General features: G+C 39.9%; 1 protein-coding gene across 6 annotated transcripts in view; it reads left to right on the top strand.

The window, feature by feature from the left end:
• The window catches only part of TENM2 (teneurin transmembrane protein 2), a 1,145,520-nt gene that overhangs the window by 268,114 nt on the left and 850,007 nt on the right, over window positions 1–27,399 (top strand). For all 6 annotated transcript variants that reach the window (XM_081034975.1, XM_081034979.1, XM_081034980.1 and 3 more), the window contains exon 3: window positions 3,782–4,081. In XM_081034975.1, the coding sequence (XP_080891101.1) occupies window positions 3,856–4,081 (226 nt within the window). In that variant the 5' untranslated portion in view covers window positions 3,782–3,855. The remainder of the gene's footprint in view (window positions 1–3,781; window positions 4,082–27,399) is intronic.

Below are 27,399 nucleotides of genomic sequence, written 5' to 3' on the forward strand. Positions count from 1 at the left end.
AGATTCTGGATCTTATTTAAACCTTCTATTTTAGCGGGTTTCCTCTGATCCTGCTCTGTGAGAATAAGAGAGGTCCCATCTCATGATTGGTAGGTTGGTAAAGAAGTCCAGAGTCCCCATTCACTCTTTGTTAACACCCAAGTGCAGGGACCTCCCTGTTAGGAGTTTGGGGGAGGGGTAGGATTTCTGGCTTCTCAGTAGGTCTCTCCATTCATACTTCCCTGGGTGGTAGGGATAACAGTACCTGATTACTTCTCCAGACAGGGCATCTGCTGACACCAGCAACCAGCAACCAAGGGGCAGAAGGACTCGTAACCACTAGGAGATAGTGAAAGTGCCGACTCTCGGCTAAGCCCCCTCCTACATCAGCCCTGCAGAGAACGAGAGGGCCACTTTGTTCCCATTAGTGGGTAGAAGGCCAGGATCCCTAGGAGTAGGGAATTGCCCCATTACTTCCTGGAAGGGATTAAAATCCTGGCTCTCTTCTTAACCTTCTCTGAATCCATTGCTTTTGAAGTGGCGATCCCTTTTTGTTTCCTCAGCGGTGTGGAAATCTAGGCTCCCCACTTGGCTTCTATTGATGAAGATGGGGTGAGGCTATAGTTTTTTCCATGTAGTTTGGGTAGAGTGAGGTGGTTACTGTCTAAAAGCTGTCTCTTTTGTTAAGCAGCTCCTTTCATAGTTCTTTGGCTAGAAGGAGCCAACTTCTGTTGGAGACTTTGTTGTCTGTGCCTATTGATGTTTCTGGGTTGCCAGTGTGTTTAGCTCCAAGTCTAGGATATATAGGGCAAAAAAAAAAAAAAATTTAGGAACTCACCACAGTATTGTTCCTTGGGTCCCGAGGGCCGTAGTTCATCTGCCTCTTCTTTCCACCTTTCAGACTCTTTTTATATTTGTTTTACATATGATGCCCAGGGTTTTAAAGCTGAGCTTATTGGGAGGAATAGGTAAAAGTATGTTTATTCCATATTTCTGGGAGCAGAAATTTCAAAACTGCCCAATTTTTAATGATAAGCTGGAGACCCAGATTTTAATATAAAATGTCCTTGTTTGTCTTGTTTTATATATTGAAAAAAATTAAATAACAGGCAGCCTGAATGCAGAATATCTATAGGCTAACAGTCTGTATACTCTGCTCAATTTCCTAGGAAATTAACTTTCCCTGACTAAGACTTGTGATTTTTACCTCATTATATAAAAATTTCTATCATTTGTGTGAAGATGACATTGCTGGCAAACTTGAACTCTCAAGGGCATAGCGAAGAAAGAGGAGTTTAGCAGGAAAAGATCATTGGGCAACCAAATTAGACATCAAAACGTCCAAACACAAAATTTCTTGTACTTTATAAATAGGTAATAAGCCTTCTGTCTTTAAAAATAAGCCTTTAAATCAGAGCATGATTTTTAAAAGTAAAATAAAATCACATATACACACACATCAAATGTCAACCTGCTTTCCGAAGCATGGTGCAAACTAGAGGCGATAGGTTTTCATGAGTCAGGAACACTAAAAAAACTTACAGTGAAGCAGGTGAGAGGGAAATGACCTAATCTACTCAAAACACTCAGTTCCCTAAAAACGTGCTTGTGGCTGGCTCCTCAACGTTGCTACATGGTGTTATATGCCCTCCATAGGTGCTAAAGGGCTTTCTTTATTGGTTAATGCTCCAAGTATTGAGATTAATAATCAGAACTGATTTTTCAGGGATTTATATTTTCACCTCCGCCCTCTGTCTAATACAAGTCTGTGACTACTTAGCTAAGGACAAAAAATAAAAGTTTAATCCTTCAGAGAAGAAGGAGAAGAAAACAAACAAAAACCACTTATAGAGCCACTGTGTGTGTTAGATAGCATATTGGGAGCTTTATCACAGTATCTGTTTTAATTTAAAAAAAGAAAAGAAAGGAAAACTATGAAGTAGATTCTATTATTTTCCATTTTCACTGGTTGAGAAACTGAGTCTGAAAGGACAGGAGTAATTGTACAAGGGCTCTGGCTAGTTGGGACTATGGGGAGATTGGCATTCAATCAAGGCTCCAATAGTCGTGCTCTTAACTGGCCTTTAACATGGATTCTAAAATGCTGAGACCACATGTTGGAAATGAAGGGAGAGGATGTTTGGCATTCAGAAATTGCATTGATGTTACCACAGTTGAATCGACGCTGCACAGTAAAAACTTACAAGCCAGCGTTGACTGTTGGTGTCCTCCAACCATCTTAACCGGTAACTTGGGGTCTTGACTGGCGACTCTCAAAGGGACTTCTCAACTTCCCCAGTCGGGAAATGTAGCCGCTAGGAAACTAAGTATTAGCTGTTATTTTTTACTGACTGTGGCAGCAGCACGACTGTGCTTGGTGCTCAGAGCACGTGCACCCTTTGTCATGGCCAATTGCCAAACAAAATTGTCCATTACAGGCAGTATTTGATAAAGTATACAAATAGTGTACATTAGGAGGGGTGCTGGGATCTGGAAGGGCCTCTTGGTGTGAAAAGATACAGGAGGGCTAACTTGGCTCCTGCTGGCTCAGGACAGATGCCATCCACATCATGTGTGTATAGGCTAGGCCTTTGGTTTACATGTAGGTATCCCACTACAGGGTGGTAAATAACCAAAGAAGAGCAGAGGGGCTCAGAACTACACATCTGTTCCCCAAGTATTTCCTGACATAGAGGACTCAGAGAGCAACAGTAGATTGGAGGAAAATGATTACACTGGCTCTAAGTTGTATTTTCCATTTTAATTAAAATCCTTTTTTGTCCATTCTGTCCAGACTCTGGCCCCGTGGTCCCTGCTATTTTGCATGGCTGGTGAAATCAATAAGAGCCTATCATTTGGAACTTGGAGACAGCTAAGCATTTTTTGTTGTATTTGCTAGGCAGAAGGCTTGTGTTTTCTGAGTGATATTTGGCACATGCTTCCAGGCCCATGGTGTCCAATGACAGACTGTGGGGCTCCCTGGTTGCCAGTTCACGTTAGAGAGGTTCCTTTCTATCACCTTTCCTGTTGTAGTCTGTGCTCTTCCCTGTTTTCCTTTTCTGCAAAGGATATCCCAGCAATGGAAGGGGCAGTATGGGTGGGCTTAGGCTGGTGATGCACTGTTTGTGCCAATGGGAACTCTTGTCAGCAAGATCTCTTGTTGATAGATGTCTAGGAAAAGAAGTGACCAGGTGTGTCTAAAACACAGGTCTGCAAAGGTGGGAAAACCGCCCAGGAGATTGCTGAAGGCTCCTTACAGAATTGGAGTTAGAGCGTTTGCATGTCAAGAATGCCTTATCGTATTATTCTCCAGACCTTAGATGGGCAATTTTGTGTTAGTCGAATTCACGTGGTACCATCACAAAGCATCAGCAGCATAAATTTGTGCCTCGTATACATTTATTTTTATTTATTTTTGAAATTCGTTTTTCCCAACTCTGCTATAGCAATAAGAGGCTATAATTAAATAAGGATAAAATCAGTTTTGCTTTGAACTGTTTCGTAGTAAGATCTTGCATTAGAGTGACAGATATCATGTCATTTGCGCGCATATAGAAAATCAAAAGATGAGTTATTTTGCTATTACGTTTTCCCCCAAATCTATTAAATTAAACAGCAAGAAAATTAATTCACTGTATCAAGCCCTTTTATGTAGGCTGATTGTTTCAGTATACATCAAGCATTTGCAAAACAGATTATGTGGCGCTGACCAAATTGGCCTTTTTTTGTTTTCATGTGAGTCAGAACGGGCAACAGCATTTCTTTTAATCACAGTCTTGGTTGTTTCCTTCCACGTTTTCAGGTGGTAAAGTGATAAGCGCCAAAACTCAGGCCCACCTTTTCTGAAATCATCCGCATTCTGCCTGATCTGGAATAATGGATGTAAAGGACCGGCGACATCGCTCCCTGACCAGAGGGCGGTGTGGCAAAGAGTGCCGCTACACGAGCTCGTCCCTGGACAGTGAAGACTGCCGCGTGCCCACGCAGAAGTCCTACAGCTCCAGCGAGACTCTGAAGGCCTATGACCACGACAGCAGAATGCACTACGGAAACCGAGTCACAGACCTCGTTCACCGGGAGTCAGATGAGTTTCCCAGACAAGGTATGTGGAGCGGGCCTCCCCGTCGTGCTGCCTCACATTCTGACGTGCGTTGTTGTTCGTTGTTGATGACTAACTAGGTTGGTGAAAACTGGGAGCAAAGCATGGAGCCATCAAGTGTCCCATTAGAGCTTAATTGATGAGGACAGTCCCTTTTACGCACCATATCAAACTCCTGTGGGTATCACAAAAGGGCTTCTTTTGTCCTGGACACTAAATTCTTTGACAATTTGGTGGTTGCGTTTGGAGACCCATCGTGGTGCGTTTTGACACAAACAACACAGGGGAGACCCTGGGCTCTGTAAGGGGTATTCCTCTTGAATTATAGTGTTCATTTTTTTTTTAATTCTTTGGGGAGTAAAATTTGTGTTCTCCCAAATACTAACAGTTGGCATTCTCCTCGTGTCCAACATCCATTAGGAATTGTTTATCACCTTTCAAGGGCCATGTGTAGACATGCAGACCAAAGCAAAACCGTGCTGAGAAGTGGTATAGCTAAATTGACTCACTAGCTCCACATCTTGCATTCTGTTTGCCAGCCTTGTTGTGTGTTCGATTAATTTTGCCTTAGCAAAATTACAAGTGAATGCACAAAAAATACAGTGGATGTCCTGGGAAAGGTCACTCGGCCAGTGTCAAAGGTCAAGACCCGGTCTGCCAGGTGATTACATCACTGATTCTTTATTTCTTGTTCCAATACATGTGGCAACTAATTTAATTCCTAATGAGTTACCTTAGCGTGTGTCAGGCTGCTGTAACAAAATACTGTAAACTGTTGGGATATAAACAACAGAAATTCATTTCACGCATTTTATAGGCTGGGATGTCCAAGATGAAGGTGCTAGCTGATTTGGTGTCTGGTGAGAGCCCTCTTTTTGGTTCACAAACAGATGTCTTTTCCTGTGCCCTCACACAGCTGAAGAGGGTGAGGGAGTTCGCTGGCCCCCATTTATAAAGACGCTAAAGCTATTCATGAAGGCTCCACCCTCATGACCTACTCACCCCCAAAGGCCCCACCCCCAAATATCATCAGGGATTAGGTTTCCTTCCATGCAGGATCACACTCATTCAATGGAGAGCAGCTTGGAATTCCATTCCTGGTTTCTGAGCTTCCTTAAGTTTCTTTACTTATTCTTATTTTTTTAATTATTATTTTCTTAGAAAACACTATGTATATGTAAAATCTATAATCCAGTGCCTGTTATAAAAAACATCTTTTGTATGCTCTCAGTGTAGCCTAGCTCCAGCTTTTACATTTAATATAATATTACAGAAAAATCAGCTGAGAAACAGTTAAAATTATGTTTCCATTGCAGTTGTGGACCCTTGCAAGATGCAATTTTTATTTAATCTTCACTCTTATTTTCAGAGTTACGTTCATGTAAATGAAACACATTTCAAACAGGGGGAGGGTTGCTTGCAAATTGCTCTGTACCAAATGTCTTTGATCTGTGAGTGACTTCAACGAGCGTTTTACTTGTTATGTTCTCACCCGACCCCAAAATGTATGTAGTGGGAACTGGGGAAAAAAATATATGTACGAAGAATCACAGCTTAATTAATTAAGGGAGTGCTTAAGTTTCCAGTATGAAAAATTCTGACACCTTTCTGTTATTTCCAAGAGCATCACTAATACAAGACTCCAATATTTTGAAAGGTGATGCACGTTCAATATGGTTGAAAGCCTTTCATTTTCTGCTGTATTTTTGGTTTCATTTACGGTGTTGCTGCATACATTTTGTTTCTTGTGATTCTGCGCTGAAATGTAAGCTTTTCTTTCTAAGTCTCATTAAAGGTGGATCCCGGCTTCTGGGTCATTGTTCACTGAACTGTAGATCCCAGATTATTGTTGAATTGTGGATTGGCCTGTCACATTTTTCCCTGATTAATATTTACATAAAATGGAACCAAATGCTTGGGATTTTATTTTCAAATATACCTTTCTTCTTCCTGTTTAATCTTGTTCCTCTCCATTGATAATAATGGAAGTTGCTTGGCCATATCAAACTCATAGCTTTGCAATTAACAATTCACACATGCCGTGTGTTGTTATTGAGCCCATATTTGTTTGTATAATGTGTTTGCATGAATTAAAAACTGTGCAGGCCAAAAGTAAAAATGAAAAGGCATTGGAAAGTATTTGCATATGCAAGTGCAATTCCTTCTGAAGACGTCTATGAATTTATGCATGAAAATGTAGCCAGAGTCTGAGTGGATCTCCTTTGATGGGTTCTAAAATTGAACTCTGCAGGAAGTAAATAAGTACATATTTAAGCACAGGAGGAACAGGAGATACAATCTGGCACGCGGCACATTGAACATGAAACTTAGCTACTACCGAGAGGGTTAAAATAAATTTTACACTCAGTAATAACAATAACTTTTTTTTAAATGTCATGCATTTCCCGTTTTATTTTCTTATTCATGAAATCAAAGAGCAGGATCATCTCAGTACTTATTAGCCTAGAGGCGCAGTAGCAGGGATCGTTGTGTGATCATCTCCTGTGGTATTCTTATTTAAAACCCAAGACACTGATTATAAAACAAACACGCTTCTCACATACAAGCAACTTTGGCAAACACAGTTGGATGACTCTGCAGATACTCAGAGTGGAAAAGAATTGCCAGCCAGGAAAGTGATGTGAGGCCAGGGTCAGACCTTGTCCAGTTTCCCCAGCTGGCTGGCTGCAAGTATCACTTGTGAGAAGCTGCCAGGTCCCAGCAGGAGAGAGGGGCCAGGTGTTCCCCTGAGAAGCTGATAGAAGCGCCTGTCAAATTCTGCCTTCTTTGCTTGCTTTCAACACAGAATCCTCCTCTGCCTTCTTTTATTGGGGGCCTCTTCTTCTAATTATCTGTCTGGCCTCTATTATGCTGGGTCCTCCTGGTTAGAAGGGAGAAAATCTCTGACCTTCCGTCTGTGGCCGTTGGAGTAATTAGTAAATGACTAATCCTGCAAGAAATATCATCCTAGTGGTCGGAGAGTTAATGCACTTGACAAAAGGGACCAGTGGTCTAATCTATAATCAGACCCAGTGCCAATCCTACCTGTGAAATAGGTGCCACTGTGAATAAGGTAGGTCGGCCAAATCCCCAGGCGAGTTGTATAAGCTGCTTTTTGGATCCTACACCCTGACGCTAGGGTGTAAAGCAGTGTGATATACAAGACATCCTGCTGTGTCTTAGGAGCCTAAAGTTAGATTTGAACTCTACATTTGCATATTTGTGTGCGTGTGACTCTGATATGCATTCTGTGCTGCACCAGGATGAGTTCGTGTACAGTGTTCAGATGTGTTGAACAACCACAATAATAATAATAAAGGAATAACGGCTCACATTCAGTACGCACTTTCTACATGTCAGATGCCAGTCTAAGCTTTTGGGTTGTTGTACCTCAGTTAACATCCGTCACAATGTTGTAAGGTGGGGACTGTTATCATTCCCGGTTTTATGGATTAGGAAACTGAGGCATGGAGAGATTAAATAAATCATCCAAGGTAAGAGTTTAAGAAGAAGTGGAGATAGGTTTCAAATCATGGAGTTGGATTCAAGAGCCGTGTTTTCAACCACTGTTTGATCCCCCCAGTACATAAACAAAAAACAAGCCGTTAAAGCCTCAGTCAAATGAAAGGGAGGAACTATGAAGTTCAATTTATAATTGTTTTAGGGTTCATCACCTTTAAATCTTTCTTAATAGTACATGAACTGCAGTCCCTGATAGCTGTTGAACATATACAGAGCACTACCACCAGCCCCATTGATCTATATTCCTTTTCTCACCTATTTTCCTCCATTTCCACAACTATCATGCTTCCCCGAAAATAAGACCTTGCCGGATCATCAGCTCTAATGCGTCTTTTGGAACAAAAATTAATATAAGACCCGGTCTTATTTCACTATAATACCACGTCTTATATAACGTAAGACCCGGTCACGTATAATATAAGACTGGGTCCTATATGATATAAGACCCAGTCATATATAATATAATATAAGATTGGGTCCTATATTAATTTTTGCTCCAGAAAACGGATTAGAGCTGATGGTCCGGATGGTGTTATTTTCAGAGAAACACAATATTCCAGACTCCCTGGAAGTGTTCCTTCTTTCATCCCTCTCCACTAACCAGCTGTAGGAAAAAGTTTATACTATTCAGATGTGTGCCAGGCTGTCAGCACCAATCCTCTGCCCTCCCCTACACTCATCGCCTTTCTGCACAACTTCTCAGCCTGGAGCACTTACCAAGAAAGGTGTTGTTATCTAAATGGTATTGCTCAGGTAAGCAGAACTGACTGGCTTCTGCGCTAGCCAGGGCCCAATGGGCCAGAGAGTTCAGCCAGGCTTCTCCTGCCTCAAAACGCCCTTCTTTCCGGTTAGTAGTGCAAGTCTCTTGAGAGGGGCCAAGATTGAATTCTTTCTCTGCACCTCAGCCTGGCTGTTTGGGTCAAAGTTGAAGAAAGAATTGGGGGCAGATTGGATTTTTTGAAAGTAATGCTTGCATCAGTTCTCTCTATCGGTTCTAGCACAGAACTAACTTTGACTAACCCTTTGATACACTTTTAAAATACATAAGCACACACACATACGCACAAGTACATATTCATTTTGGCTAGGTTTGATTTTGGTATTTCATAAATCAGTTCTCTCTCCTGTGATCTTTAAAATAATTGGGGCGGTATTTTTTGCTCTGTGTAATTTTGTCAAGGCATACGTTTAACCTGCATCAATGACCTGACAACTCATGAACCACTAGTAAGCTAACGTGTCACCTATATTGATTCAATTAATGGTCAATAATAATTGTTGATATGCTTTGAAAACCTATAACCATTTCTGTCTGTACCATTGTTCTGAAATAGTTATTTTTTTCATGGCACCCAAAGCAACAGTTAGAAAGATTCTGTTTTCAAATTGCTAATCTTTACAAAGAACACCACACCTTTTAGATCTTAGTGAAGTTCAAAAGTTTGTTTGGTCAGTATTTGCAAGGCTGAAAAGTACCTCGAGAACATTGCTTTCAATTTGTTCTTCTGCCTCCAGGCCCGACTTCTGTTCATAGCTCAACTGAGAATAACATGGTGCTTCTTAATCTTTGGTTGTGTTGTTGCTTCAAAGAAAAATCTTTTAAAAAAGACACTCTACCATCTTTCAGTGAAATATGATTTGTTGTCTTCTTCCAGACTAACTTGAATCCATGCTGCATCCTATGAAAGGCATATGGGAGAGTAGTTAAGAAGGCAGATCCAAAGTAAATTGTGTTGGTATCCTAATACTAATGTGCTCTATCAATGTGACCTTGATCACATTCTAGAATATACTTACTAAGTTTCATTTCTTGTAAAAGTTCTTGCCAAGATAGTTATTGGGATCATTTCTAACAATTATATGTTTGTCATGCTATGGACATTGTCTTTCGTTTAATAAGTGATGAACAAAGGCTAGTGGTTATAATTATAATTATTGTCATTTTAACCCTATTCCCAGCAAAAGCGGTGATCATCTGCTCTCCAGTCTTCAGAATATTGTGTGCCACAGAATTTTTTTAATTTTTTTTTCCCTCTTGGATTTGTTTCCTATGACTTGCAAAATTCTGACATCTTCAAATGAAGCATTATTCTTCCCGTTGTTGATAGAGTGCAGTTGACTCCCTACGCACCATATCTTTTGTTCCCAAAGATGAACATAACTCACAAATTATTTCCCTATTTTTAGAAAGGAATGAAAGATACCATCTAACAGCTGTCAGATCATACCAACCACTGTAACAGAATTCTAGTCAGACAATTTTACAAGTTAAAAAAAAAAAAAAGATTCGACAAATACTTTAAGGTAGTGTCATTGGATACAAACATTTTTTTTTAGAGATGTGTATTTTATGGCATGTAGATAAATGTAAATTTTAGAACGGGTTCACTTAAGAGAAGAGTTTATCCATATAATCTCTGGATGAAAATTAATCCATTCTCATCACTCCGTATGTAATCATTTGGAGTCTATGTCATTTAGTCAATTTTATCTGGATTTTCATGATTGATATTCACTGCCCTTCTAGGATTACATCTATATTTCCAATAACTGTGGCCATTGAGTAACAATCTTCAGTTTGCCCAATTGTTATCCTTCACATTCTGTAATTCTGTATTCAACTTTGGATCTAATGTTCCTTGAGTTGTCTTCCTTTTCCTTCTTTTTTATGGTGGTAATTCTCCAGAGTTTTACCCTTAGTCCTCTGCTCTTTCTTCTCCATGGCACTTTCCTTACAACAATCTTGTTATTTAACTTCGATTAGTGTTGGAGAGGTAGCTAACCTAGAATTGCACATTAGGGATGCCAGAAAATGTGACATACACTTGAAGAATGAAGAAGAGTTGGGAGATAAAGCAGGCAAGAAAGAGTGTTCATGCAAAAAATACAGCATATGCAAATGTCCAGAGGTAATGCAAGGATCTAAAAGAAATTTGCTGAGTGTGGAGTAGGGACAGATGAGCTAGAGTGGTAGGAGCATGGGGCACAAAGGCGTTTGAGGGAGATAGTGCTGGCTTCGGTTTATGGAATATGTTACAGGGAGATAAGATGGTCAGTGAGAAGAGTTAGGTTGTATTCCGTCTAAGCAAGGGAGCCTAGCAGGCTGAACTGGAATAGTGGAGATGGTCTGAGGAATGTGGTTGAACCCCAAAGGTTGCTGACATTTCAGGACACTGAAAAAGTGCAGGGACTTATACTGTTCTGGGACTCTTGTGCATAGGCTGCTTTCTTTTTCTGCAAAGAGAAAGTTGCCTTTCTGATGCTGAATTTCTTTAAAGAGCCAGGCAAGGTCAATGCTTATAAATAGCCTCTGAAATGGAAATGCATAGATTATTAGGTCAAGTTCTCCTGGAATGGTGACATAAACCTGAATATAAAAATGTAGTGTTGTTTCAAGAATTTGCATTTTTTTTTTCTCAACCTTGTTAGGTCCCTATCTATGCAGAGTAGCACCAGCCACAGAATATCTCAGATGCATCCAAGCCAAGGGAAATATAGGAAAAAATATTGTTTCATCCACTGCTCCTCTGTGTGACTACAATCCCTTGTTCATTTTTACTCATTGGCTAAATAAATCAGGGACTCATAGCAGATATGAGGGGTGTGTGTGTGTGTGTGTGTGTGTGTGTGTATGTACAAGTGAGTGTGTAGTTTATGCTTGCCAACTGATATATTGACTAGCAAAGCTGAGGATGTTTAGAAGGTGGAATTAGTACTTTCTGGCAACTGATGGGACAAAGTGAGAGAGAGAAGAGGAGTATTCAAGGATATTCCTGAAGTTTCTGGTTGTAGAAACTGGCTAAATGTTAGTGCCAATCACCAGGGTTGGAAACAGAGGATGAGCTGGTTTGTGTGTTCAGATAGTGTGTGTAACCATAGACCTTTAGAATTTGAAGTGCCTTTAGGCCATGCATGTGTAGATATCTAATAGCTAAATGTACTGCTCTGAAATTCTGGAGAGAGGCATGGCCTGAGTAGAGATTTAGGAGTTGACAGCTATTGATTTCATGAGAATTGATATGATCACCCAGGAAAAATGTACCAGGAAAAGAAATAAGGAGCTCACCTGAGAACACATGTAATCAATGAACAGGAAAAGAAAGAAGATCCATCGATGAGTGTGGGGGAAAAAAACCTCACTTTCCTTTATGTGGTCTACTCAACGCGTCCAAACTTGACTTAACATTCACAGCATAAATAAATAAAACAATGTGAGTTCTATTTCCCTGTTCAGTACTCAGAATAGGTTTCCTTTTTTATCCCATAAATCAGTGGCCACAAAGTTAATGCACACAGACCATCCTCGGGTCCTAGATATGTGTCATTTGATCTACAGATTGCTTTAGAAATCTTTAATTGAGTTCCGGTAGCCAGTCAATTCACATTTCAATTTGCCACAGACCCCACATCTCCTTTTCTCTTACACCAGTCCTCCTGTTCAGTCGTTTATTGTATATGTCAGGACCCTGAGGGAGACTGCAGTTGCAAAAACAGCACAGACCTTCCTGTGTCCATTCTTTCCCTGTCGAATACCTATCTGCCTAATCCAACCTGTGTATCCCGCAAGGCTTAGCCCATGGGCTACTTCGCTGGTGAAACCTCTGTCCTCTGAAATCCAGTGGCCCTTAATGGGTTGTTAGTATCTTCTGTGTGAGTGACTCAGCTTATGCAGCACACGAATCTCTGACTCCTGTGAATAGGGAGATAAACAAAGTACTGTGCAGTGTCATGCTCTGACTCACAGACGCAACAAGACAATGTCTTCTTCTTACCTTGTTTCCCCGAAAATAAGACCGGGTCTTTATATTAAGTTTTGCTCCAAAAGACGCGTCAGGGCTTGTGTTCAGGGGATATCATCCTGAAAAATCACGCTAGAACTTATTTTTCCAGTTAGGTCTTGTTTGGGGGGAAACATGGTAGTGGCTTGTAGCCAGTTTTAATGAGAAGACTTTAAAGCACGTCTCAGGAAAGGACTCCACTTGGAACATGTGTGTCGGGCATATGTCCAGCATGACGATATCAAATCCCACATGGTGAAATGCTGACTTGCAAGAGTTTTTCACAGCGTACTCTGGCACCCACATATTGGATTGCACGAAGATTTTCTTTTTCTGAGTATTGGTGATCCAGTAATATTATCCGCTTTTCTGTGCTGATGTTACATAACACAGCTGTGCCTCTGCAGGGACCTACTATGTGAGATGCCTCTGCAGGGACCTACTATGTGAGATGCCTCTGCAGGGACCTACTATGTGAGATGGGTGCAATGCGATCTTGACATGATAAGGTTCTGACAGCAAACTTAAAAAAAAAAAAACAAGATAAAACAAACAAAAGAAACAGCACTGTGGGAAATGGAAAAATGGCCAATATCTGTCTCACCGTGGCTTACCGTCTGGGCCCAGGAGGGGTTCTGCCCTACCCACCGATGAATCGCCACACTGATATTATCAAAGGAGATATCACATTTTCAGTGTCATGTGTGAGGTTTATAATTTAATTTTCAGCTCCGGCAATTCCAGAAGCATCCCTAGGGACATATGAAGAGGAGGGGGCCGGTGTGTTCCCAAAGTGAATTCATGTTCATCTCTTGAGCACTTTAACTGTCATGCATATCTCCCAAGCCCTCTCCCTCAGCTGTAGCCGAAGTCTATTGCACCCCCAAGCCACTCAGTATTCCTCCTGCACTGACTGCTTTTCTTTCCACTCAACCTCAAGTCAGACCGACTTTAGTAATAAATCTGTGCTGGGAGCGATCAGAACAAATACTGAGTGTGTGCAAAGATATTAAACATAAGTACACCATCGCCTTATGTAATAATGTCCAACAGCTTTTTATAATATTTAGAATATTTTACCGAAGTCCCTTTAACAATATGTTGAATGCATTGTCTCCAAGATAGAAAGATCTTTTTGGGAAGGAGAAATAACAACTAGAAAAGTCAGATGGGCTCCGTTGTACTCTCAGCCAGAGCTGTTATTCTCTTTCCTTTTCCAGGTCTTTTCCTTTGGCCACAGCCATGAAACGTGAAGCTTTTCTTTGTTCACCCTGATTTATGAATAGGAGGCATTGGGCAGTTGCTGTCCCAGCGGGATGCATTTTATTTTAAAAATAGTTTGGCACACTTCCTTTTAAACTCCCTCACATCCACTGCCACCGTGGCTGTATAATACATGCTTGTCAGTCTGTCCTTGTACTGTTAAGGTCCGCTCCACGTATGGGGAATTAAAGCACTGAATTTATTTGTAGCACTTTGAGCCAAAATGTTGAATTTATTTAGAGAGTAATTCCAGTGGATTAAATTTGTTTCTATAGATCTATTTGCTGCAGCTGGAACATTGATAGAAGGGAGCAATATTACTTTAATGTCCTCAAACAAGAAAAGAATCCAGTCAACTGCAGGATAAATATCCATGGCCCAAATAAGTCCCTCTGAAAATGACTGCAAAGTCAAGTGACCCCATAACTTTTCATAAAAAACCACTATTGTCCTGGGACACTTGGGTTCAAATCCTCCGTGGTTCACAGTGACAATTTAGCGTTCATACTCTGACCCCTGTTTGTATGTGTTGCAAAAACCCTGCCTGGAGATGACCCACTTAACACTGTCTGCTTCACAAACCCGGAAAGGAAACAGCTGGGAGGCTACACCAAGGGGCTGAGTTGCCCTAGCTGAGCAGTGAGGGGGCAGTGAGTGTGGCCGCCTGCCATGTTTATTTCTGGACCAGTGGCAGCACATTAGCCTCTTATGAGAAGTTTTGAAAAGTCCCCATACCTAAGGCTTGCCTGAGACTGATGAAACTGGGATCTCTGGGGAATCAAAGCCAGGCTTTGGTATTTTTAAAACTATTTTTATATACATACAACATCCTACAGGATTGAGTGTAACAGGACACACTCTGCAGAATATAACTATTTCTTTAGTAGCTGATAGCACCTCAAGTTTACAGGACCTTATACTTAGCTTGGTGACTGGGAATCTCACTTTTCACTCAGAAGCCCGTAATTCTAGCTTTAAGAGTGCTTCCTAATTCTTAGAGGATTTTGCTTAATAAATACCACGTAGCCGGGAACTTACTACAGAGTGTTTCCAAACGAATAATGAGCAACCATTCGCCCGGGTGTTATATACAAGAGGTCCTGGTTGCCAGGGTCCACCTCTTTGTTCTGAGTCAGAAGAAGCCAGAGGACTGATTCTCCTAGCACCCTGCTTCTTCTCATCTCACATTCTGTTAGACATAAAAGCGAGGATTTAATTTGAGCACCTGAGTTGGAAAGTAGCACATCATCAATTAATTATGTCAATCGATCCAACATCTTCAACATCAAAGCAGTCATGGTGAGTTGAAATCTACCATTCATGGAGAGAAACACAGTCAAGTCTGTTTATTTTGAAGGGGGTAGCCAATGAGGAAAGTCAGTGTTACCATGGAGTTGGTCCCTACCTGCTTCAGAGTGTGGATATTTATTAAGCATAGCAATGGATCAAGGAGCAGTCTCGGTCGAACACTCACAGGGGAAGGAAGGTCAGATAAAGGAATGAAGTAGACTGGGTTTTCCAGGTGTGTCATGCTAGAGACTGTCTTGATTTGGATCACGTATGCCCAGGCAGAGTCACTCAGCTCTGGCAACTTGGTGCTAGTGGGAAATTCAGGTCTAGTGTTGCTAAATCTTCCAATGTCACAAGAAAATGGAAAAAAAGAAAAATCTGACTTTTTCCCCATAAAATTCTCAGATTTTAAATGCTGCTGTAATGACCGCTGTAAATAGTTGAAACAGGTTCCGCACAACATCCTGGACTCATTTTCTGCCCTAGAATTTTCTGAGAAGGTGCTGCATGTCCTTGAGGATGAGAACAGTAGAGCATGAGTCCCAGAGTCAGCGGCTATAGGGCTCCTTGGACCAATGGGTTCAGAAGCCAAAGGATAGGCAATTGAGGATAAACACTCTCCCCTTCATCCTGAGAAGCACAGCCTAAAGCTCCTTGGAAGGTTCTAGCACCATCATCACGAGGCACCCACAGCAAGGTGGATGTAACTCCTCCTCGGCTTGGCTCTGCATTCTGTCCTGTATTTTGCACAGTCCCTCAACCTGCCCCTTTGACTCACTTCCCAAGTAAAGCACTTATTCACAAGAATTTGTCTCATCCTCTGCTTTCAGGGCAAACTAGGTTGAGACCCTTGACAGCTAAATCATTTTAAGGTACATTGTGTAGGCTGGAAGAATACCATGTTTCCCCGAAAATAAGACTGGGTCTTATGCTAATTTTTACTCCAAAAGATGCATTAGGGAGTATTTTCAGGGGAGGTCTTATTTGTTCATGTACAACAATCTACATTTATTCAAATACAGTCATGCCATCTTCTGGAACATCATCATAACATACTAAATGTGTCCATCTGGTTGATGATGTTAACTGAAACTTATATTCAGGGTGGGTCTTATTTTTGGGGAAACATGGTGTCTATAGGGCAGGTATAGCTCCTGAAGCCTTCAGGATAGGACTTCTTAGTTGGGAAATGGTTACTTGGAAAAGAAGACACTGAGCTTGCATTACAGGTAGGGCTTGGTACTTTCTAAATTTTAGGAGGCATGTGCTTTCTTTTGTTTTGTTTTGTTTTACATAAGAAACGTTATGATTTTTTTCTATTCATTTGGTCGCTTATTTCGTTCATTACTAAACTTTTAATTTTAGAATAGTTTTAGATTTACACAACAGCTGCCAAAAGATGACGTTCCCTGGTTGGTTGCTTTCGTTGTTGCTTTTAGTACATGTGAGATTGCTAAGTACATGACCAGTAAATCTGATACTGCTCTTTCCTCTTAGAAACCATTGTGTCGGGTCTCAGAAAATACAGAATAGCAAGCTGTAAACATCCCCTGTAAGTTCCTTGAGGAGGAAAACAATGCCTCATTCACCTTTCATCCCCCTTAGTACCAGCTGTCCTGCCATACCTAGGGACATTTAATAAATATTTGTTGAGCAGAGGATTCCCATCACACATTAGAATCTGGAGGGATGACAGCAAGTCCCAGACCTCTCCCTCCAGTCCCCGCGTCCCCTTCCTGCCTTTCCCAAAGGGCAATTTTCTGCTCTGTGTTGTTTTAGTTTGGCCCAGTAGATTGGGAAAGCACACTGGAAGTCACATTTTTTCACTCAAGGCTGGCTTTGCCAGACCTCCCATTCTCTCATGCATGATCAAATGATCTTTGTTGCCAAACAAAACCAGAGCTGTATCTTGGCCGCCCGCCGTACCGTGAGAGATTTCTAGGACATGCCTCTGCACTGCACAACGTGATATATTTTTAGCCAAACCCTGAGTGAAAGCCAACTTGCATTTTGTTTCTTTTCTAGATCCTTAAGCATGTATCTTGCTTGTTTGCTGGGTACTTAGCAAAAACAGTAATAATAACACACGCTATAATTTCAGCATGTGGTCTCAGAACACCTTTACAAGGTCTTTTTATGAACCCTTTTCAGGAAACTCAAACGGCTTGATCAAAAACTATGTTAGACAGAATTAATATCTGTGTGAACACCTTACTTTTGTTCATCCTCAGTTTACATCTCAGGATGATTAGTCATGGAACGTTAGATTATGTAGTAGTGTAATACGGTAAGCTACTTGTTATCAGTCTTGACCAGAATTAGAACGATTCAGCACTCTACAGGAGGGATGCACCATATTTATAAAGGGGCTGGTTCAGTGATGAAATGAACAGAAGGCATCTTCTCTCATAGAGTTTTATGTTTTAATTTTAACAGTAATACTTTTCACTGAGTACTTAGGAAATGACAGGTATTTTTTTTAATGTATCTTACAGGTATCAACTCAATATCACCCCCATTTCAAAAATGGAAAAACTGAGGTACCGAGAGCATAGAGAGTCAGAGCTAAGGGGACAGTGGGAATTCATTGGAGGATTTTCAGCTGGACAGCAATATGCCATTTGTTGTAAAGAAATCCCTGGCTTCTCAGTCAGAAACAGATCCTCAGGTAGTCAGAGTGTAAGTGGGGAGGACAGGTAAAAGCCATGTAGGGCTGCTTAAGGGGAAACAGCACCCTAAGTCTTGAGGGAATTCGGGTGTGTCTGACAGAAGTTCAGAGGGTTTCAGTGCACTCATACACTGAGGGATGTAAGCTCACTCCTTGCACTGGATTTGATAAGATTCAAATAGAAGCAAAATATCAAATGGGTGTTTTGTGGATCTCAGTGAAAGCACATTTCAATCAATTCATGGCCCTTATCCCTTCTATTATAGATCCAACTGTGGTATCTACCCTTTTGTGCTTTATCTCAAACCAGGTGTCCTTCACTAGCTTCCACTCCCTTACCTTCCACGCACAGGGAGTATTAACTTCTTGGTCTTCCTTAGTACACGACGATTCCTTGGTTTCTCAAAGGTGATATGATTCCGGTGTATCACAGCCCTTTTTTCTTAAGAGGAGAGAATCTTTTTTGTTGTTATTGTTTTTAAAGACCAGAAAATCCTGTGCTATACACAGATACACCTGTTGGTATGGAATATCACAGCTTCTTGTTCACAGGTAGCTTTTCATAGATGGATGCAGGAACTCCAGCTAAGCCAAGTACCGAGGGAACAAAACAAAACACAGAGATTGACAAGAACTCAATTTGAAAATCTGTTATTTTCAGGACTTACTTAGCTCCCCCAGGCCAGTTGTCTTTTTGTAACTTCCCGTCTCCATCATTCGTTTCCACGGTTCTGCAACAATACAGTACTCTTCTTCTCTTGTCTAACACAGAGACAAAAGAGTGGTGACAGTAATGCCAGTGACTTAAAGGTACTGAACAGTGACTGCATGCCTCACTGTATCTGTGAAGTTCATACGGGAACATTATCACTACGCTGAAAGACAACCAAGGTTTAGAGGGTTTAGTTACCCTACCACGAGCAGGCAGCTTGTGTGTGAGAGGTGGAAAGAGAATCAAACCTAAGTCGCCTGACTTCCCTGCTTGCTGTTGAAGGTGCGGAAAAAATGCTTGTTGATTGGCTGTGTAACAACCATACTTCCCTCAACACTTACTGGAGGGAAGAAATCAAATCTCAATGTGGAGATGGTCTGGACAGGCAGGCTGCTGGAAAGCAGAGGATCATTACAGCTATTAAGACAATGCAGAGGGTTATTTCCGTGCTCAGATCTGTGCAGCCAGATGGAAAGCGTAGTTCAAGCTTAGTGTTGTCAGACAGCAGAGGCTGTGGGCAAAGGGGAAGGCACGGGTGAGTGATTTTTGACTGATTATCTCTAATGTGTGTGGCCAGTGTCACTCCCATCTCTGATGGCTGTGATTTATTCTATTATACTGTCAGGATTAAAACACCTTAGCAGGAGAAAAATAAAGGGAGGGAGCCAAATGCTGTGTCATCGGTGTGACAGATGCTATTTCTTTGGAAACCACAGACAATGAGAGTATGGAAACTCTCTCAGAAGTGCCATGGTCATAGGATGTCAGAACCAGACAGACCTTTCGGACCGCATATTTCAAACTGCTCATTTGACACCTAAAGAATCTGAGAGTCAGGAAGCTGCTGTGTGGGCCAAGGTCCCACAGCTCCTAAGTTTAGAGCTAGAACCCTAGTTCCTACCTCCTAGTTCAGTATTCAGTCATCTTCAGGTGCATCATCAGTCAAGCTCATTGTTCCTGTCCCTAAATTCACAGAGTCGAGTTTTATATTAGGTAAAGAATCTGTCCGTATTTTAATGAGAACCGTGAAAAGTAGGGAGCACGAGCTGGCATTTATTCTTTTGGCTCTCCAGTATCCATGCATGATGATGTTAACCCCAGAACTGAGGTCCTGAGCTCTCCTGTTATCTTTTTTTGGTTAGCTCCTGTCCCTTCTCTGAATCCAAGGAGACCCGTCTCCTCTCTTCACCCTTGTTAGGTGATGGGCTGGGCCGTTCTGTGCCTGCTACTGCTGCCAGCAACTTGCCGTATCCTCACCCATCCTTACATCCCGTGTCTCTCTCCTGTTGTTCCCTGTGTGAACAGAGCAGGTCAGAGTCCCAGCCTGCCAAGAATCCCAAGCTCCTGTGTCTCTCCCACCTGCCTCCGTCCTCACTTGTTCCGCGGTCCAGATTTTCCAGCCACTCAGATATTCTGAGCTCTTTGAAATCAGTGAAGGGATACAGAACTCGAAGCGGAAAGACGTGGCTAGAAGCCTAAGCCACACCATGATGAGCCTGTGATATTGGGCAAGTCTTGGAGACGTCCCACTGGGGCTAAGTGTGTTCCTTTTCACAACTGGTGTCCTAGTCCCTACTCCAAAGAGTTGTTTTGGGAGAAAAGTTCATTGATGATGAAATACTTTGTAAGCAGTGTTGATTACCCCCAAATTGTGACTGTGGGTGAAATGCCTAATGACAACCCGCTGTGAACTCCACAACTCCGTTTGAAAATCCCATGTGCTCAAACATGTTCATGTGTTGACACCAGACACAGAGCTCCCGTGGGTTGATATGTCCCAACCGAGGACATTGAGCCCAGGAGCCCCCAAAGCCATAATTAGTGCTTTCAGGTGTCGAAGATGCTTCGTTTTCTTCTAGCCTCACTGCCCAACGGAGCCACTCAAATGGCCAAAGACGTCCCAACTCTGAGTTTTCCTTATCATGTGGTGGTGAAGGAGCATTTCTTGTGGCCCAGATCTCATGCAGGCTCTCATGTGAATATGCCATCGTTCTCTCTCTAACAGCTAAGCCTGCCACAGGATAGCCTTGAAGTTCAGATGATAGCAGTCACCTCTATCCATTTCTGTAGGGATGGAAATGAATGCATCCACACAGGAAAGGACCACCTGAAGGACAAACCAAAGGAAACCATCACAGAGGTGAGGGTGGGGGTGGGGAGCGGCAGTGTTCCTTCTCAGTCAGAGCTCAGACTCATCTAAGACCAACCTAGCCACTTAATAAATGTATCTTTAGAATTCCCCAGCATTCTAAATGATCTAGTTCTATAAGGGCTTATTTTTTTTATCCGTATGGGGGTGGTTTTAAATTAAAAAATCACTTTTCTTAGAGAATGCGCCTGTCTCCTCTAACAAGTCTCCTACGTTATGTGCCTGTGCTGAGGCACGTATGCTCGCTGTGCATGTAATACCACAAAGAAAAACGGGAAGAACAAAGACCTGTTCTCCCCCTCTCTGATCCCAGTGGGTTGGGACCAGAATAGAAGCAATCTCTTCCGAAGCTCAAGCCAGGATGGATCCCTCAAAAAAGCGAACATCTGTAAACAGCTTGAAAACGTCGTCCACTGTTTGCTTTATCCTCACTGTCCTTCAAACCTGAGGGCTGTGGAAAGGATTCAGAACCTCAAATCCAGGTAGTGACTTTAAACCATAGGGGATCACTCAGTCAACAAACGTTTACCTGCAGTTGGCTTTGTCCAGTTTTGTTGTAGAGCTGGGAGTACAGACTTGAAAATGGTGTAGTCCGTGTCTCAGGAAACATGCTACTGCAGGGGAGGTAAAAACAGTTATGTAATATGTATGCCATACAGAAACTACCCTGGCAGACGGAAGCACAGAGCATTATGGGAGCAGAAGGGAAAGCTTCCAAGACGGTTGTAGGTAGAGATTCTGTGCTGCTCATCAGGGTTGAGTTTGCTGAAGGTTTCCTAAGATCCATTGAGGTTTGCTCTAGTGTGAACTAGGTTACTAGAATAGACAGAGAAAACAGCATCCTGATATTTAAATATATGATTACCCTTTCTTTATGAGTACTTAGCTGGAAGTGTCTTAGGATGAATACTAACACGCCTATCTGTGAATGTACAGCATATTGGAACCAGATTTACTGTCCCAAAGTGTAATGCTTACTCAGCCATCTGATGAGATTTGAGCATGGAACAGTTTGAGAGAGATGCATAGAGCTGTTTTATTACAAGATGCTGTTATGATTTATAGCAGCTTTCCTTATGCTACACGGCTGTCGCCAAACAAGTTACATGAATAGAAGCAGTTTTATTTGCAATTCTTTGCTTACATTTTCTTAGCCTATTCGGGTTATGGCTTCTCGCAGCCCCACCCATGCTCCTGAGGTAACCCAGTACATTGCTTTATTCAGAGCCAAAAGGAGCCTTTAAACATATTTGTAGAACGTCCTCCTTAGAGTATGCAGCATTTATGGATGCTATCACCTGGCACTTGTTTAACAAAAAGAAAAAAGAAAAGAAGCATTTTCACTCCTGCCTTTATGTGTTTATTTCAGAGAGAACTTAATAAACACATTAATTATGCAGTGGCAGTTACCCCTGAGTAGGAGGTTTTCTGTTTTAGGAAAAAAAGCAAATAGCGTTTTGAATTTCATTTGATAAGGACTAAACCCGAAACAACTAAAATAAAAAAGAATTAATTTTTTTGAGAGGAGTACACCAGGCTTGGTTGTTATATACAAATTATAAGCTGGGAAATTAGTGTCGTTGATTCCCCTTGAATGTATGAAAGTGAATCTGAAAAATTGATGACGTTAATAAAAATGATAATAACAGTAAATTAGTTTAGACTAAATGGAAATAATTGTTAAGCTGGGACCTGAATGAACCTTAGACAACTAGGGACTTAATTTAATCTCCGTTTATTCTTATTTTATGAAGTTTCCTTTTCATCGAATTAAATTGTGTTATTCATAATTATAATAAATATTTAGCATATAGTGCTCAGTGCTGAGAGTCTATGTTTGTTTCACTATGTATTTTTGGAAAATAGTGTATGCAGTCGTGCTTGGCTTAGCCTGGCCTTTGGGGGGGGCGGATCATGGACATTTGAACCTGAGTGCATAACCAGCCTTCACTGACAAGGAGTTTGGGGTAATTTGGAAGATCAGTCTTTATGAGTTTTTTGTGTTTTTTTTTTTAATTACTTGCATTGAATTCCTTTTCCGGTTATAAAAGCAATTTATACCCATTGTAAAGTATTTGAAAATAACAAATACATAAAGACGAAAATGAAAACAACCTTTTATTTTACCGCCCAACAGCAATTGCTATTATCATTTTGGTATATTTATTTTATAGCCTTTTAGCTGTTTGTGTGTATATGTGATGCATTTTCCAAATTGGAATTATGCTATGTAGTACCCGGTTCTTTTTACTTATTATATCGTAAATGTTTTCCTTTTTTAAAAATGGTCTTTTGAAAGAAGATTTCTTTGACAGCTGTATGGCATTGTCATATGGATATACCAACACTATCCTTCCTATGTAATCTGTTTTTTTTAAACAGGATTCAGTTTTTCTACCGTTTTTGTTATATATCAGTGAACATAATTCTACATAAATCTTTGTGCATGTCACTGATTTCCTCAGAATACTTTTGTGAATATTTTATGTTACACTAATGTAGAGAGAGGAAAAGAAACAAGTATGCTAACTAGGCTTTATGTAATATGGTTCTAAATGTTAAGAGCACTCATCTAAACTTGAAAATAATTTTAAAAACAAAACTAAAACTCTACTTACAAATTATATCCCAGAATCATATTCTATAATGCATCATTGTATTGCAATGATATTTTGAGAAATCAATTTTAAATTGTTTGAATGTAAGGATTTTATGTCATATTTCTTTAGAGCCCAATTAAGGGGGTGTGGGTTATGTAAGATCAAATGACTATCCCTCAAACCTCAGAGTTTTTTTTTCAATGGTATTTTAATTGCTAAATCCTATGAAATTTGGAATTGTAGCATGAGTATAGTTTTAATTTTTTCACCATAGACATAGTTATATATATATACATATATATATAATATCTGTGTATATATATATACATATATATATACACACACATATTAAATGTTAACATAAACCACATAGAACATATTACATATATTAAACACATTAAAAATGTATTTATGTTCATATATAGAAATAATATATATTAAGTGCATGTTATATTATTCAAAGAGTTTGTGTATAGAGTTCAGTTACTTGATTGGATCTGGTCATGATTTGTTTAATCAGGTAACCAATAGAACAATTAATATTAAATAATAATTAACATTAAATATCATAAGCCCTATTGTAATCTGGTCTACTACATATTAGTCTCCATTTGCCCTAACTGTAACGTATTGCTTAGAGTTTATCTCAAAAGAAACTCTTGTATCATGGTCTGCAACACACAGAAAAGATGGAGTCAAGAGACAAAGGCAGAGCTTGCAGGATTTTTTCTGTCTCATTTTCTGTGTGTCTGTGGGAAGCTTTCCACCTATACAACAAATCATCCCTAGGGAGAGCAGTGTCATGATATGAAAAAGGAACAAAAAATGAAATGATGTCTGATTCCCATGGGAAAAATAGGTCTTATGTGAAAATTAATCTCAGTGTGTTACAACATTTGCTACATAAACTTGAACAAAAGAAAGGGGGGAAAAACTTGTGAGAAGATGCTTTTTCTCTCTGAAGCTATCTTTCGTAACCATCTCTTTCATTTTTGTGTGACACCACCAAGATGATGTGGTATGAAAGCGTGAGGTCCAGGAAGGTTTCCACAGCTGAGTAGCCAGACCGGACTCTGGCAAGAGAATGGTACTGTCCTCATGAAGCTTCAATCCTTTCCCAGACTCAAACATTAATTTACTTCATTGCCTTGGCAAAGTCTGTACCCTCTTTAAGCCCAAGCTTTCTCCCCTAAGACAAGGCCAAGGAAGGCATGAATGATCGGTCAGACCCCTCTCTGATCACTCCCTCTATTTCTGCTTCTATGTAGACTCAGCCCCAGCTCTTCCTCTGACTTACTAGTCATCCTTAATTTCACATTGTTAGTACCACAGTATGTGAAATCTGGTGAGCAAGAACTGCAAATGTATTTAAATATACAAACACAAATGATTCCCTTTGAAGTAAAGAATCTCCAGATCCCCCCCCACCAAAAGGAGTGTCCTTTCTACTCTACCTACTTCCTGCCCTGAATGTCATTTTCATGCTCACCAAGATCATATAACAAATTATGTCATCCCTCATCCTTGATCCAAGTGGGTTATGTTTATAAATGTTGAGTGAGTGACATGGCCTCTCAGTATTGCCTTCCAGTGACAAATGGTGTTGTGAAGAGATTGGGCATTTTGAAAAAATTCATATGGATATTAATTATACATAGATGGAGTCAAAAATCTCTTTGTTTAGGTTTTTATTCCTTGCACTCCTGAGGAACTGAATGTTTGTTCTCCTATTATTCTTATCAGTAAATTCTTGATTTTGTTAAAAAAAAAAAAAAAGAAAAAATTCAGGGCAAGTGCTTACATTATCACCATCATCTGCTCAAAGCCTGAATTTCATTAAGTAGATTGTTAATAAAATGAGGAATGATATATCACAACTGCAATGCTGTGTCTCCCAAAGTTAATGAAGAGTTATAATTTTCTAGACGGCAAATTAAAAGGCTGTTAAAATGGTTGGTAAGACTGTCAACAGATTTAGCAACATTCCAATTAAAATAGGGCATTAAAGAGAATTAAAATCTTGAGTTTGGAGAAATGAGATAATATGTTTAATATGTGATTTAATATAGTTAGGAGCCCTGGAATCTTTACATAAGATGAGATGGATATCATCTTAAAGATGACATGACACGTTTAACAAAAAGTGAGACATCACCATCTAATACAGTTTAATACACTCCGTCAATACTTTGCTTGGCTGAAACATTAAAATTATAATTTTTTAAATTGTAGAAATAACCTTAGAGCAATAATAATATTTTAATGTAGAAAATTTTATATGCATATTATATGTGTGATATTAATATGTATTAATATTATGTACATTTATATACCACCCATTTCTAACAAATCAATAGTTTTATTTTTTTTCCATTTTCATTTTAGCTCTCATCCATCTGGATATATGTTTACATAGAATAGTTGTACTTTTGCATGCTTTTTGTTCAATTATATTTCAGATTTACATATCATCAATGATTTTAAATCACTGAATGTCACATACTGAATTAATACACTAAATTTTACTTAACCACTCCCTGCATGTTAAGTAATTAGGTCACTTCCATTTTTTTTTTTTACTATAATAAATAAGATTAAATACACAAAAATATAATTATACCTTTAGGGTAAGTTTCTAGAAACTGGATTAATGGGTGAAACAGAATGAATGCTTTTGTCACTCTTGAAACATCATATTTCTCAACAAATGACTATTATCATACCACCAGTAATTTAACTGTGGTTGTAATTCAGCTATAAGCTGAGTAGACTTAGATTACATCATTTTAATTTTTGCAAAATTAATAGGTAAAATGGTACCATGCGGTTAACTTATTTTTTAACCAATCTGTCCCAAGAATTTCACAGGTAATCAGATAAAGTGACCATTTTTCTTCATTTATTTGGCTTTCTGTGTCTTACTGTTTGACAAGTGGTAATATATAAGGTGGTCCACACATGATACCATAATTTTCCTTTAGCAGACTTTTGAGATATTCACAGCACTGAGATTAAGTTTAGCTCAAATGAAGGTGCCCACAAAATGAATATTTTTTGTTGCCAGGAATAATATTTAATAGAGTAAGACAGAAAGTACTTAGAGAAGTGTTATGAAATTATTAACAGTCTTAGTGAGCTTGATTTTTTTCAAGTGGCACTAAACCTAAAACTTAATCCTTCCTCTTAGTATTTCAGAAGCTATAATATCCCTCCTATTCCCAAGCAGAGAGGATGGAGAAACACAGGACAAAGAACTCTAATGAACAAAATGCATGATGGAAGTACACAGACCATGTCTGGGTACATGCCTGCCTACTCTCTATACAATCTAAAAGCTCTAAACACTTCACTTGCCCCTCACTGTCTGTTCCCATTTATCTTATTTCATGCTTCATAATCTGACAGTTGCTTATTTATTTACTTGTCTATATGCCATAAGAATGTGTGTTGCATAAGAGCACCGTTTTTTTTGTTTGTTTTGTTTAGTTTGCCTCTTTTGCTCACTAGTCTATTGTTAGGTAGGGCCTGATAGAACAATGCCTGGCACATAATGGGTGCTTCGTAATTATTCATTGATTGAATGAATGAATGAATGAATGAATGAATTGTGGAAAATCACAGATGGGAAAATTGCCCAAACTATAGTTGATATATGAAACCTCATACAAATAAATGACCATTTGAGTATAGGGTTGTATAGACCCTATGGGTCCAAGATGCTATTGGGACCAAGAAACCATGCAGCCAATGATGCAATCTGAAGTCAACTAATGAAATGGAAGATAAATTGGATTTGGAACAAAACCTTTCCTGTAGCCATATCTGTCGAGGGAGGAATTGCAAGTAGATTCTAGAAGCTCATTGCTATTTTTCAGTTCGGTTTGAATATACATACATATACACATATACATGTGTGTATATCTGGGAATATGCAGAGCTACAAGTATATAACCATGTATACACCCACACGTGTGTGTTTCTATGAGTATATTGTTTAAGGTAATTTAGTAAATTCTAGTCAACGGGCTACCCTCTATACCCCCTATAGGGGTATCCTGTTGACTAACATTGGTTCACCTCAACTAATATTTCCCTATATTTTAAAAGTCTTTTAAGAATTTCTTGAGATATTTCAATGGAGAGAAACCTGGAAGAAGTGAATTTCGATTGACAATTATAGTTCAAGTTCAGGTACTTATACTGTGTAGGCCAGAGTTAAAGCATTCTGTAAAGAGTTATGCTTTATTATGGCTAACAATGCTTTTCTGAGAGTGCTTCAAAAGACAGCAGTGTGGTGATGCCCCAGCTTTTCTCTGCACACTCCCTCCCCGTTACTAGT

Source organism: Rhinolophus hipposideros, assembly GCF_964194185.1.
Source record: "Rhinolophus hipposideros genome assembly, chromosome: 23".
NCBI lineage: Eukaryota > Metazoa > Chordata > Mammalia > Chiroptera > Rhinolophidae > Rhinolophus > Rhinolophus hipposideros.